Source organism: Podarcis erhardii (genome assembly GCF_964252035.2).
Source record: "Podarcis erhardii genome assembly, chromosome: 1".
Classification (NCBI taxonomy): Eukaryota; Metazoa; Chordata; class Lepidosauria; order Squamata; family Lacertidae; genus Podarcis; species Podarcis erhardii.
The window spans coordinates 4,831,498-4,845,510 of NC_138497.1; the positions used below are offsets into that span (position 1 = coordinate 4,831,498).

Below are 14,013 nucleotides of genomic sequence, written 5' to 3' on the forward strand. Positions count from 1 at the left end.
CTGTTGGGATCGATTTAATCCAAGCTTTTATTCACGTAAAGAAAAAAATGATATGGAGCGGATGTGCTGGCAGCTGCCCTTGTTTTCTTTCCAAACAGGGCAGCCGTATCCCTTTTTTCTCAACTGCATGCGAGGTTCAGCTTGGAGGAGTTCCCCTAAGGGTGAGGCCAGCAGCAGCAGCAGCAGCAGCTAGAGAGCCAGGAACCTGCCTGCTTGCTCATCTCCCCACCTTGCCCAGTCTGTGGTCAGTTTTTGGATCAGCAATAATCGCCTGGACCGCTACGATGGCTTCGTTGATCTTCGTCTGCAGCTCGCGGAGCTCTTCTATATGCAGGAGGCGGAGGATCTGGGCGGCTTCGTTCAGAACGGCATCTGGGGCGGAAGGGAAGAGGAAAAGGAAAGGGATGATCAAGCTTTAGTTCGCCATTACCTTTGGAGCCGAGCCCTAAGTGCTTAAGCTCAGTCAGCTGCCCTGAAACTTTATTTCTTTCTTCTACAAGACAAGGAGGCTTGATGATGCCTTGGGCCAAGAGCAGTTGAAGCAACTATGAAGTCAGCCCTTGCATCCGTCTCTCTCGGGAGATGATGGGAGGACGGCACCTTTGGGGGTGAAGGCAAACTGCGGGAAGGTTACAGAACCTGCTGTGGCTGTAAAGACCGATATGGGAGAGCCTTACAGACAAGGACATTAAGAGGAGTTTTGCTTCTAGATCTAGCCAAAGGCCAGTCTAGGGCCGAATCCTGTTCTCACAGTGGCCAAGCAGGTGCCCCAATGGGAAGCTCGCAAGCAGGACGTGAGTGCAATAATGCTCTCCCCACTGTTATTCCTAGCCTCTGATATTCATCATCATAATTTATTATGTAGACCCTGCCCATTTGGCTGGGTTTCCCCAGCCACTCTGGGCAGCTCCCAACAGAATAATAATAATAATAATAATAATAATAATAATAATAATAATAGGTAAAGGGACCCCTGACCATTAGGTCCAGTCGTGGCCGACTCTGGGGTTGTGGCGCTCATCTCACTTTATTGGCCAAGGGCGCCGGTGTACAGCTTCCGGGTCATGTGGCCAGCATGACTAAGCTGCTTCTGGCAAACCAGAGCAGCGCACGGAAACGCCGTTTACCTTCCCGCCAGAGCGGTACCTATTTATCTACTTGCACTTTGACGTGCTTTCAAACTGCTAGGTTGGCAGGAGCAGGGACCGAGCAACGGGAGCTCACCCCATTGCGGGGATTTGAACCACCGACCTTCTGATTGGCAAGTCCTAGGCTCTGTGGTTTAACCCACAGCATCACCTGCGTCCCCTAATAATAATGTGATAAAACATCAGACATTAAAAACCTCCCTATTCAGAGGAATGGTGCCTCTGACAGTAGAGGGAACCCAACCATTGAGAGCCTTATTCTTTTAAAGTCCTCCAACTTTGGCCATCTCTACCTCTTCCATAATTAGTGCTGTGTTAAGAAGTACCCTTCCATGCTAAGCTGGATGTCCACAAATTCTAGCACTGCCACAGAGCACCAAAGTGAACTAAAGCAACGATAATAATAATAATAGTTTTAATATTTATTCCCTGCCCATCTGGCTGGGTTGCCAGCTTGAGGCTGGGCGAAAATGGAAAGGCACACCTGGACGGACTGCAGGTCTTTGGCTAGCAAAGGCCCCATATCCCCTGGTGCCCAGCTCCCAAAAGACGGGCAGAGCGCCAGTGCAGCATCCCATGCCAAGAAGGCGAGTAAAATCTCAGGGGCTGAACTCTGGCTTGTGAATACGCCTCTCTCGGCCAGTGTTTCTCCACCAGTTGCAGGTGAACATAGTGGAATCTCCTTACTCCCATGCATTTGAGGTGCTGGGAGGGGCACTGATCCAACACTGGCTTTAAAAGCAGGAAAGAGAAGGGCATCACACTCCTTTATGGAACTAGCTCTTCCTGGGCGCCCTAAATCGGGGTGAGATGCCATCACAAATCCAACACTGATTAGAGAGGTCTTCAACTTGCCCTGCCTTGGGCAGGATGGGGGGGGGGGGAAAGAAACGGGAAATATGCTCCCATTCCCTTGGGTTCCTATTTTCCTCATAAACTACCCTTTTCCCAGGTGTTCTGTGCCTCCAAAGGAGGGCTAACCCTGACCCACAGGACTACAGATTACACCCTCCTTGAAGCGTTCTCTCCACTAACTTAATTGAAATAGTTTTAGTAAGTTACTCTCACGGAGAGTATTTTCTCCCAAGTATGTAAGGAGAGGAGAGGAGGCTGGCGAATCGATGCGCCCTAACAGTTCTGATAACAGCAGGACACTGATTAAAATACAAATCCTGTTCGCAGCAGGGCAAGAGAAAGTGGGACATGCTTTGTGATGAGCTTACACACAACATGATGCTCATGCATCCTGACTTGCCCAGCATGCAAACCATGGTGTCTTCAAAGGATGTGCACATAACACGCCCCCCCCCAAGAACATTTGCTGTATTGAAGCACACTCTCTTACCTCCTGTGTCAAAGCCAAGAATGTGCTTGTCCAAGGTGACAGGCAAGCCCTTGGGGAAAGAAAAGGGAGAAAAGTGTTATGCCTTCTCTTCAACAACTGAATTTATCCAAGTCATTAGATTTGGTGGTGTTGATTCCATTTACTCAACTCAAGTCCTGCAAATCCTAAAATAAGACGCTCCAGTTGCTAGCTACTTTGATGACCAGCATTTCCTCACTTCTGCTTCCAAAGATTTCAAGTCTCCCAACTCTCCCAACGTGTGGTGGCCAAGATTGTGGCCTCAGAAGCTAAGGCATTTGGAAAGGAAGCCGTTTAGAAGTTTAAATTAATTTATTCCACAAAGGGGCTGTTTGATGATTCCAGGTCTTTTAAGAACACAAGACAAGCCTACAGAATCAAAAACAAAGGTCCATCAAGTCCAATGGCCTATTCTCACAGATGCCTTTTGGAAGTCTGCAAGCTGGACCTGAGAACAAGAGGGGATTTGTGATTTTTCCCACAGCTTTTAAGATATGGAAGCTAGATAGAGAGGACTTGCAAGTCAAAACACCACTCGTACGTACCCCTACTTTTTACAAGTGCCATGTGCGATTTCATAGCAAGAAGCAAAAAACCCAACATCTTCCCCAATTAAAACCAGTTCCCATTTATCAGCTAATTTCCAGCTAATCTACTGCATTGGGCTCATAGCCTTCGCTGCTACCACCCAAGGATCATGGGTCTGGTGGTCTCAGGCAGGAGACAAGAGAAGAGCTCTGGCATTATTCTTGCACAGGGCAAGTTGCCACGAGGGAACCTGTCAAGCGAGATTAATTGGCAATGTGGTCTCTGAGCGCAGCCAGCTGCTCAGCAGCCACTGAGTTGCCTAGGAAGAATTTTATCAGCTGACCTCCACATACTCTGCCAGCGACTGATCTCAGTAAGAGATGTTAAAACAGCAGAACACAGCGTGACTCTTCCCTCTCTGAATGCACTCCGCTGTGGGCTGCCTGCTGCGTCCCTGGTCTGACTATTTTCATGGATGCATTGATTCCAGCAATCCTTGTGTTCAATTACAGAACTACCGTATTTTCCCATCTGCAAGACGTCCCCATGTATAAGACGCCCCCTATTTTGGGGGACCCAGATTTAAGAAAATGGGAGATGGCCCAGAGTGTAAGAAGCCCCCTAATTTTTGACATTATTTTTTAGGGGGGGGAAACCTAATCTTATACACAGAAAAATACGGCATTTATTTAGCTCCACAGCTCTGGAGAGGCGCTGTGCCCATGGCACTCCTATGCAAATCCATGAGCTGCTAAAAGCAGCTTGTGCCACAGGAATTTCTGAGTGCTTTTAGCTCATTCACACCAACTATGTATAGGTGTAGAAGGCACCTCTCTGAAGGTAAGTGTCGTGTAATGTGGCTACTTCCGAAAGGCGGTCTTCTCTCTGCATCCTTTCTGCGCAGGATCGCCTGGGCTGTTGCTGGTTTCAGACCCTGCCAGCTTTATTAACGCAGAGGGATTTCAAGCCATTGAAAACTGGCCGTAATTGAGGCAGAGGGTTCACCGGCTGTACAGAGACAGAGAGTTAGACATACCTCTTTGGACTGATTTGCCTTGGCGACAGCCTCCTGACTCAAACGCTCCTGAACCAAGATGCGAATTGCCTGGGAAGGAAAAAGAAGGCAAAAGCCCATGTAAGTGCTGGAGGATCCCTCTGGCCCAGGCTGATCTAGAAGAGCTTACAGAAGCCAGCATGACACACGGTGGCAAATGATGCGATGAGTTCAGGGCGTATGGTGCAGGGGCGAGGGAGATCCTTACTGTGAAGAACTTACACCCAAAAAAATTCAGTGGTGCCTTCCAAGATTGTGCCTTCCTAAGAGGTGGCCAACTTTTGTTTCAACTAGTATTTGAATACATTCCCTTTCCTTTCCCTCCACTTGGCTGATACTGATTCTGCAGTAGCTCCTGAGGGCAGAGGTGGGAGTGAGGAAATAACGGGTGAGATTTTTCGGGCACAATAGCTCTTGCCCCGTAAGCTGCTGCCTCTCAGGCCAAACAAGATGTCACAAACAGTAAACGTGCATTTAAAAAAATCCCGACGACAGCATTTGTTCACGGTTGAGGTGACTGCGAGTGACCAAAAGGCGATCCTACAGAGGAAAAACCAGCTTGCAGAGGGATGATTTAGAGTGTGGAAAAAATGTCAGGAATTCCACTATTTGGCCTCTGCTCTGCTCTAAACTACTCTCCCAGAACTGCTTTCCCCTAAACAAAGCAACCTCTAGGATTTAAACACACATTATCTGCATATAAATATTTAGGTTGGCCATACAGGCTAGGCCTCCACACAAGTGTGAATGGATAATTGAATGACCATGGAGGCGCAGGGTACATCACCCATGCGGGTCCCACAGGCATAAATCACAACTATCACATGGCTAAAGATGGGCTTGGAATTCTGACAAACTCCTTTTGTTTTGTGCTGACTTGGACACCCTGCACAAACCTCGGGACCTTAGCTGCATTTCAAAGTCTGCCGTTGCAACAAAGATGGGTTTTAAAGAACCGATGCCAGAAAAGAGAACTTCTGGTCATCAATTACTTCTGCCTGTGCCCAGTCTTCTGACATGGTCAACAAGCTCAGTTTTGCTTCTATCTCTTTCCATGGGGAAAAGGCAGCACCAAATATCAACAGAGAAATTGTGGCCATAGCACAACTAACCGCCGTACTTGTTTCCAAGGCTACCAAAGTTCCTCCAGGGATGTGGGTGGTGCTGTCGGTTAAACCACAGAGCCTAGGACTTGCCGATCAAAAGGTCAGCGGTTCGAATCTCCGCGATGGGGTGAGCTCCCAATGCTCGGTCCCTGCTCCTGCCAACCTAGCAGTTTGAAAGCATGTCAAAGTGCAAGTAGATCAATAGGTACTGCTCCGGTGGGAAGGTAAACGGCATTTCTGTGCGCTGCTCTGGTTCGCCAGAAGTGACTAGTCATGCTGGCCACATGACCCGGAAGCTGTACACCTGCTCCTTCGGCCAATAAAGCGAGATGAGCGCCGCAACCCCAGAGTCGGTCACGACTGGACCTAATGGTCAGGGGTCCCTTTACCCTTATCTTTAAAGGGCAGAGAGGGCAGGAGCCTCAATGCAAGGGCCACCCACCTCACAGCAAACCTAGATTTAGCTGAAGCAGGAGCCGAGCCACAGCACATTTACTCCTGAGTAAGTCCCAGGGCAGGGCTTACTTGTGAGTAAACACACTCTGGCCTGAGATGCACAACTCGGGAGTCAGTTACTTGGGAAACTTCTGAAGCTCTCTCTTAGATGAACTGCTCTTATGGCAGGAAGATTTTTAAAAATGTATGTTAAAGCACCCCTTTCAATGACAGGATGGTAGCGTGAAGATCAACATTAGGAATGGTTTCCAAGCTTTAAATGCAGCTGGTAATTGGAATAAGTAATTATCCTGCCACTGAAAGGTGTGCAGTAGGTAAAGAGAGGACTTTTGAAAGCATCAGTGATTCATGAAGGGTGAAGGACAGAGGCTGGACAATGTGCCCCACAAGTCTCCTTCCTCTTCAAAACTTCTCACCCCAAACTCATTCTAGGCTACCAATTAAAATAAAAAACAACACGTTTAGCATCTTTTTTGGGGGAAGGAGAGTGGTCAGCAGGCTTGTACAAACCATTTAAAAAACCTCTTTCAATCTACTGCAGTTTGTATTTATGAAGAAAGAACAGGCTGCTAACGAGCTAACCTTGAGCATCACCAAATAGTCATCATGACGCTGGATCTGAAGGAGGTTCGCCAAAGCCATCACACCAGCCTTAAAGTCAGGGTTGTTTACTGTGGAAAAGCAGACGCACACAAGTTGATTCCCCTTGAAAATAGTAACAGCATGAAATTTTCTTTGGAATTGCTTAATCCAGGTGCCACCTTTTACAGCAACCTGTGGCTCTTAGCCTAATTTCATGCAGGTGGGGGAAGCCCGGAAGAAAGCGGAGATGGATGGAGCAATTGAAGGAATTGGTGGGGAGGGGATCATCTGGTGCTTTTACCTTTTGGTAAACCTTTTGGCTTTTACCTTCTGGTGCTTTTGGTAAAAGTGATTTATCCCTTTCCTGGCAGCCTGGGGAAGGTATGTGGGGAGAAAGGATAGTCCCGCCCACTTTTGGCTTTGGCCCCTCCCACCGCTGGCTTCGGTCCCACCCACTGTCTGCATGCAACTCCTGAAAGATTACCACCCCCCAAGGGAATTTGGCCCTGGAGACCCTCCCGTTTCACGGCATGAAATACGGTGGCTTCTTCACTCACCATCCAGGTTGATGAGGGGTTCTGCATTTTTAGATGCATTGTCTGTGTTCTTAGCCCCCTCAGGCGTGGAGTCCTTATACTTGTCAGCTGTTGAAACAAAAGCCGTTCTGGCCCATGAGTAACAAAGGGGTTTTAGAGGACTATGGATGAGCTAAAAATGAAAGGAAGCAGCCCCAGGCCAACAAAGGAAACAGGCACTGAACTATTCTTCTCCGTGAGAACAGCTTGTGCACAGAACGGCAGCAGCTGTCCAAGATACCCGCAGCCTTCGCGTCAGAAGCCTGTCAATTGCTAATAAAAATGATGACACTTAAGTAGCAGCTGAACATGGAAAGAAAACAACAGATTTTCTGAACAATGCGGGAAACTGAGAAGCACTGCCCAAACGCAGGGAAACGTGAGGCCAAAACTATACATTTCGCGAAGAACCCGATGGGGGTATCAGCAAAGAGTTGCAAATTGGCATAGTAGAGAACTGGCAGGCAGGCAAAGGGTATTTATGTGCCCTTAAAACTGAGTCTGTCAAGACTGGCCCGTACGGGCAGGGGTACCTTTACCTTTACCTTTACCTTTTAAAACTTTCCTCTACTCTGCTTGCTGTTCCTTGCAAACCTTGGATTCTGTGGGCTGGCCAGGTTAAAAAAACACCAACAGCAATAGCTGGGGGGGGGGGGTTTCAGAGAAAAAGCTATTGGGGGCAGGGAAAGAGTTAATGTTTTCCCCCTTGCAGCTATTTGACAGAGAGCCAGGCTCCCAATCCTGAGTGTTTGTCACATGTAGTAACTGAGTGTGATAGAAAACTCAGGCTTGTGGATAATCAAGGGCAAAACTGTGAGTCAAAAATCTCTCGACTCTCAAGTCCACTTCTCTCAAGCCAATGTCCTACTGATGATGACAGAACTCAGGTGACAGAACTCAGGCTTCCAAATCGATTTGTTCAAGATTATAGCCTTACACGACAGCCTTATTCTGAACTGGAAGTTTGGGTGTGCTTGAGCCTCTAGCTTCCGTGGCCTCGCTGATGCCTAGCGACTGAATCCTGCTAACTTCCAAGCAATATAGTCTCTCCGCATTCAGACTCCTTTATCTTTTAATGTCGCCTTGTGTGAGCACCCTACACCTCTTGCAGCAAGGGCACGAGATTCAACACTGTACGGGCAACTGAGAAAGTAAGAAATAAAGCTTAAGCCGTAATAGAAGAGTTACAGCACAATCCCCAAGGCACGTTTTATTGAGATCAACGACACTCACTCTGAGGCAAGGTGTTGCCCTTTTAAAGACTCTAGCCTTGGAATGAAATAAAGGAGTATTCCCTTTATGCACCTTAAAAAACTACAGCCACAAATTAAGAGTAAATTACAGTGTTAATTGGCACGTGCTTTCTGGCCTCTTTCTGGCTCAGCTTGAAAAACAGAACTGCAAAGGAAAGGGATCTATACTGCCTTTGAAGACAAGGGAGAGTGAAAAGTCAAACATACCGTTGTCCCCATACTCAAGCCTAACTGCCAGTCCCAAAAGCCAGTCAATTGTTTCTTGTCGCTCTTGGATGTTGAAGGGACAATTCACATCTTTAAGGTACTGTGAAAAACAAGAAGATTGAACTAAGAACCTTCAATGATTCATAAGAAATTAGCAAACACTGCAGGTTTGTCTGGGAGAGCAGCGTCCCGGGCAATGGGCATCTTGACTTGGGAGGGTAGCACTAAGGAATTGAGGAGGGGGCAGAAATAGAAAAATTGCTGCTGCTGCTGCTGCTGCTCCTTGCCTGGGTAAACTTAACATTTATCCGTTTGTAAGGGCTCAACACACAAACTGCATACAAAAGCCACGCCCTTGCGTTGGGCCTGCAACAATTTGTCTGCAGCTAAACATGTCTGGCCAATGCCAGAATGGGAGATCACTTGGGAACCTCATCTATGCCACCTTGAACTTCATCATGGATGAAAGGTGGGATATAAATCTAACACAGGCAAAGGAAAAGCCCTTCAATGGCTACAAGCCGTGATGGGTATGTTCTACACCTGTTGTCAGAGGCAATAAATGCCTCTGAATATCAGCTGCCGGGAACTGCTAGAGGGAAGGGTGATCTTGCATTTGGGTTTCCAATTGGGGCACCTGGCTGGCCACAGTGATGCTGGTCTTCAGGGGTCAGCAAACTTTTTCAGCAGGGGGCCGGTCCACTGTCCCTCAGACCTTGTGGGGGGCCAGACTATATATATTTTTTGGGGGGGGGAATGAACGAACTCCTATGCCCCACAAATAACCCAGAGATGCATTTTAAATAAAAGCACACATTCCACTCATGTAAAAAACACACTGATTCCTGGACCACTCGCGGGCCAGATTTAGAAGGCGATTGGGCCGGATTGGGCCCCCAGGCCTTAGTTTGCCTACCCATGGTCTAGATCAGCGGTTCTCAACCTGTAGGCCCCCAGATGTTATTGGACTACAACTCCCATCATCCCTGAGCTCTGGCCTTGCTAGCTAGGCGTGATGGGAGTTGTAGTTCAACAACATCTGGTAACCCACAGGTTGAGAAAGGCTGGTCTAGATCAGTGTTTCCCAACCTTTTTTGGGCAAAGGCACACTTGTTTCATGAAAAAAATCTCGAGGCACACCACCATTAGAAAATGTTTAAAAAATTAACTCTGTGCCTATATTGACTATATATAAAGTAACTCTCTTTAATAGGCATCAAATAAACACAAAGAAAGTACCGGTATTTTATAATTACTTTATTATGAAATAGTAAGTACCGTATTTTTAGGACGCTCCGTCCCATAGGACGCACCTACTTTTTTTGGGGGGGGGAAATAAAGGAAAATTTTTTTTCCTTTATTTCCCCCCCAAAAACCAGGTCGGGGAACAGTGGGATGGCGGTGCTGCGCCTCCCCACTGTCCCCCGAGCTTGTGGGGCTGGCCCATGTCTGCCTGGCGCGAGGGGCGCTCTGCTTCAGGGCGCCCCGCGCATCGGGCGGCAGGCTACAGTCCGCAGCATGGGGAACCCTCTGTTTCAGGGCGCCCCACGCGCCCCCCCGGGTGCGCAAGGCTTGCCAACACAGCGCGGAGCACGGGGCGTCCTCTGAAGGGCGCCCCGTGCTCTGCGCCGCCTGCAAGCCTTGCGCTCCTGGGGGGAGATCCCCCGGGTGCGCAAGGCTGGCCAACACCAGCGCGGAGCACGGGCGTCCTCCGAAGGAACGCCGCCATCCCGCTGTCCCCCGACTTGGTTAGAAGGCTGGCGGGGGGGGGGGGAGAAGCCTGCTTTTCCCCGTCGCCAGCCCCGCAAAATCGGGCGACAGCGGGAGAGGCGTAGCGCGCCCTTCCCGCTGTCCCCCGACTTGGCTAGAAGGCTGGCGGGGGGAGAAGCCTGCTCCTCCCCGTCGCCAGCCCCGCAAACTCGGGAGACAGCGGGAGAGGCGTAGCGCGCCCACCCGCTGACTCCCAACATGGTTTGGAGGCTGGCGGAGGGCTTCCTCCTCCCCCAGCCCCGCAAGCTCCCAGAGCTCTGGGTCCCGTTCTGGGGGAGGGGGAAGCTCGGGCTTCCCCCGCCCCAGCCCCGCGTCTCCAGCCGGGAGACGGTTGCGTTTTAGCCCCGTGCGTGCTCTCCCAGCTGGAGAGGTGAAGCGCGCCTATGGAGGCTCCTGCCATAGGCGCACGTCACCTCTCCAGCGGGGAGAGGGTCGCGGGGGGCTGCTTTAGCCCCGTGCGTGCTCTCCCAGCTGGAGAGGTGACGCGCGCCTATGGAGGCTCCTGCCATAGGCGCGCGTCACCTCTCCAGCCGGGAGAGGGTCGCGGGGGGCTGCTTTAGCCCCGTGCGTGCTCTCCCGGCTGGAGAGGTGACGCGCGCCTATGGAGGCTCCTGCCATAGGCGCGTGTCACCTCTCCAGCGGGGAGAGGGTCGCGGGGGGCTGCTTTAGCCCCGTGCGTGCTCTCCCAGCTGGAGAGGTGACGCGCGCCTATGGAGGCTCCTGCCATAGGCGCGCGTCACCTCTACAGCGGGGAGAGGGTCGCGGGGGGCTGCTTTAGCCCCGTGCGTGCTCTCCCGGCTGGAGAGGTGACGCGCGCCTATGGAGGCTCCTGCCACAGGCGCGCGTCACCTCTCCAGCGGGGAGAGGGTCGCGGGGGGCTGCTTTAGCCCCGTGCGTGCTCTCCCAGCTGGAGAGGTGACGCGCGCCTATGGAGGCTCCTGCCATAGGCGCGCGTCACCTCTCCAGCCGGGAGAGGGTCGCGGGGGGCAGGAGCCTCCATAGGCGCGCGTCACCTCTCCAGCTGGGAGAGCACGCACGGGGCTAAAGCAGCCCGACTCGCCCGCCTCCCACCCACGGCACACCCGGCAACGTCTCGCGGCACACTAGTGTGCCGCGGAACACCGGTTGGGAAACACTGGTCTAGATGGTCCCTTTTGCCTGATCCAGCACAGCTCTGCTTATGTTCTCAAAGAAATGATGAATTGGGCATTTTGCCTCTGCAAAGCAAAGGAATACAGAAGCACAAACATGGTCATGTGACATTGTTCACAGCAAAGGGTCTTGGGGCAGGAGCTGCCACTGACAGATCACACTGATAAGCACTTCCAGACCGGAAATAATAACTGTTAGCATCAACTAAAGTTTCAAGAAGTACTAACCTTTTCAAAGGACTTTGTCCATTCTGCAGCATTGTGGATGTTTCTCAGATTCCCTCTGTCTTCAATTTTGTAGTGTCTGATTTTCTGGTCTTCAAGCCAAACAATGAAGTTTCGAAATTCAGTTTCATCTGTGATAACAGATTAATAAAGTCACATTGATGATGTCAAAGTCTATCCCAAGTCATTAAATCCACCCAAGGATTTATGCCACTACAGAGCTTTTCAAACTTTTCATGTCGGTGACACACTTTTGAGACAAGCATCATTTTGTAATTTAGTTTTATTAGCAAACTGGAGGTTAAACTAACCCCTTTCCAGGAAAGCAGGGAGTATTTGAGTGACACCCCTACACACAGCATCTGACACACTTAACGTGTTGCGACACACAGTTTGGAAAGCTCTGGGCTGAAGGTTGAACTGCATAAGGAAAACAAAGCAGACTAACAGAGGATGTACCAGAAACCCTTGAACACATTAAATGAAAATGTATTTCATTTCATTCATTTTATTTGTATGCCCCTTTTCCACCCAAAAATCATGTTCAAATTGGCTTACAACAAAGAAACAGGGATGCATTTCAAACAACACTACAAAAACAATTTCATATCATAGCAAAATAACACAGCAACAATTTCATAACCTAACAAGACAATAGCAAATATAACAACATACAAAAAAATTAACCACATTCCAATACTATAATTATAGCATGCACCATCCAATAGCAATAATAATAATAAACTGTATCAGAGCACTTCCCTCGACCCACCACTGAGCACACCAAGCAGGGAAGTTAAGTTAAGCTAAGCAGATATATAAGACTGGAATGTTTAATTATTAAGATGCAAAATTACAATCTCAATAATAAAGTTACAAAGTAATAACAAGGAAGTCATGCACGGGTGGAGGGAAGACACAGAGCAAGAAATAGGAAATGGATAAATGCTGGTACATAATGAAATGTGAAATTGTGAATTTACAAATATAACGTATATGTATCAATATGTAAAGGTTTCATATATGTATTGCAAGATTAATAATAAATTAAGTGCATAATAATAATAATATTCATTGTCCAGGGCAGCCCGCAGACTGTCTCGCCAGAGTGATACACGTTCTGGTTATCTCTTGCTTGGACTACTGCAATGCGCTCTATGTAGGGCTACCTTCCGGTGACCCGGAAACTACAACTAATCCAGAATGTGGCAGCTAGACTGGTGACTGGGGGCGGCCGCCGAGACCACATAACACCTTGAAAGACCTACATTGGCTCCCAGTACGTTTCCAAGCACAATTCAAAGTGTTGGTGCTGACCTTGAAAGCCCTTAAACAACTTCGGTCCAGTATACCTGAAGGAGCGTCTCCACCCCCATCGTTCTGCCCGGACACGGAGGTCCAGCGCCGAGGGCCTTCTGGCGGTTCCCTCCCTGCGAGAAGCAAAGCTACAGGGAACCAGGCAGAGGGCCTTCTTGGTAGTGGCACCTGCCCTGTGGAACACCCTTCCACCAGATGTCAAAGAGAAAAGCAACTACCAGACTTTTAGAAGACATCTGAAGGCAGCCCTGTTTAGGGAAGCTTTTAATGTTTAATAGGTTATTGTATTTTAGTGTTTTGTTGGAAGCCTCCCAGAGTGGCTGGGGAAAATAATAATAAAATAATAAAATAATAAAATAAAATAAAATAATAATAAAATAAAATAAAATAAATAAAATAATAATAATAATAATAAATGTGCATGAATTGAGCACAGCACACGCGAGTCAAAGTAACGTGTGAACCGAGCTGGGATGGGGGCGGGGGGGAGAGGAAGAAGACCAAAGGCGCCAAGGGGCGTGGCCAAGACAGCCACGGGGCGGCGCTAAGGGGACCACGTGCGCACGCATGCGCGCTGCGGGGCCAGCCTCCGGCCACGACGGAGAGGAAAGGCGCCGACGAGAGTTTGGGCCTAGCCGCCTCACCTCGGCAGTTGAACCCGGCCGGGTTGTGGTAGTCAAGCGCTGACAGCTTCCGCCGGAACATGGCGCCGCGCCTCGGGAGAGCCTCTGCCCGGCTCGGTTGCCGCCGCCGCCGCCGCCGCCTCAGCGAGAAGCGCCTCAGTCGCTGCGAAGAAGACGGCGAGAGGCTGAGCGCGCCTGCGCAGCGGAGGGTGGAGTGGGCGGGGCTGCGAATGGGGGGTTATAAACCCGCGGTGGCCAATCGGTGCTCGTGCCGAGCCGAGTGGGCGGGGCGAGCCGTAGGTGAGAATGGGCGCGACTTAAAGAGAGGAGGGGAAGCGACCGGGAAGGAGGCGCCGAAGACGTTGACTGACAGCCGCCCTGGCGTATAGAGGCGAGAGGCAGAGGAGGCTTATGAGGAAGGAAAGGGATGCTGAGGAGGAAGGCGCCATAGACTTATAACGTGTAGAGGGAGGCGGAGGGCTGGATTCCGGGGCCAGTTCAAACTTTTTATTTTGCCAACCATAAAAATCAGTGGGGACAATCATGGGCTCGGGGACAACAGTGATTGCTCTAAACAAAATGGTTTTGTTCAAAGGCTTTTTAGCCAGACGGAGGGCAACAGGAAGGACGAAAGCTTCCCCTGTTGAATATCCGC

General features: G+C 49.8%; 1 protein-coding gene across 1 annotated transcript; it reads right to left on the reverse strand.

Moving 5' to 3' along the window:
* Positions 1-9: 9 nt before the first annotated feature.
* On the reverse strand, positions 10-13,557 carry RTRAF (RNA transcription, translation and transport factor). The gene is made up of 8 exons (XM_081866239.1): positions 13,380-13,557; positions 11,422-11,549; positions 8,273-8,372; positions 6,795-6,881; positions 6,238-6,326; positions 4,076-4,144; positions 2,494-2,542; positions 10-372 (listed from the first exon to the last, which is right to left on the reverse strand). The coding sequence occupies exons 1-8, from the start codon at positions 13,438-13,440 to the stop codon at positions 218-220; spliced, it is 738 nt and encodes a 245-aa protein (XP_081722365.1). The 5' UTR covers positions 13,441-13,557; the 3' UTR covers positions 10-217.
* Between the last annotated feature and the right edge of the window lie 456 nt (positions 13,558-14,013).

What these genes read in the sequence shown, in the direction of transcription:
- RTRAF (XM_081866239.1), bottom strand. Translation starts at nt 13,440, where the DNA reads ATGTTCCGGCGGAAGCTGTCAGCGCTTGACTACCACAACCCGGCCGGG. An exon ending in ACCCCTCATCAACCTGGATG is followed by an intron (nt 6,327 to 6,794) that starts GTGAGTGAAGAA and finishes GCTTTTCCACAG; the next exon opens with TAAACAACCCTGACTTTAAG. An exon ending in TCTTGGCTTTGACACAGGAG is followed by an intron (nt 373 to 2,493) that starts GTAAGAGAGTGT and finishes CTTCCGCCCCAG; the next exon opens with ATGCCGTTCTGAACGAAGCC.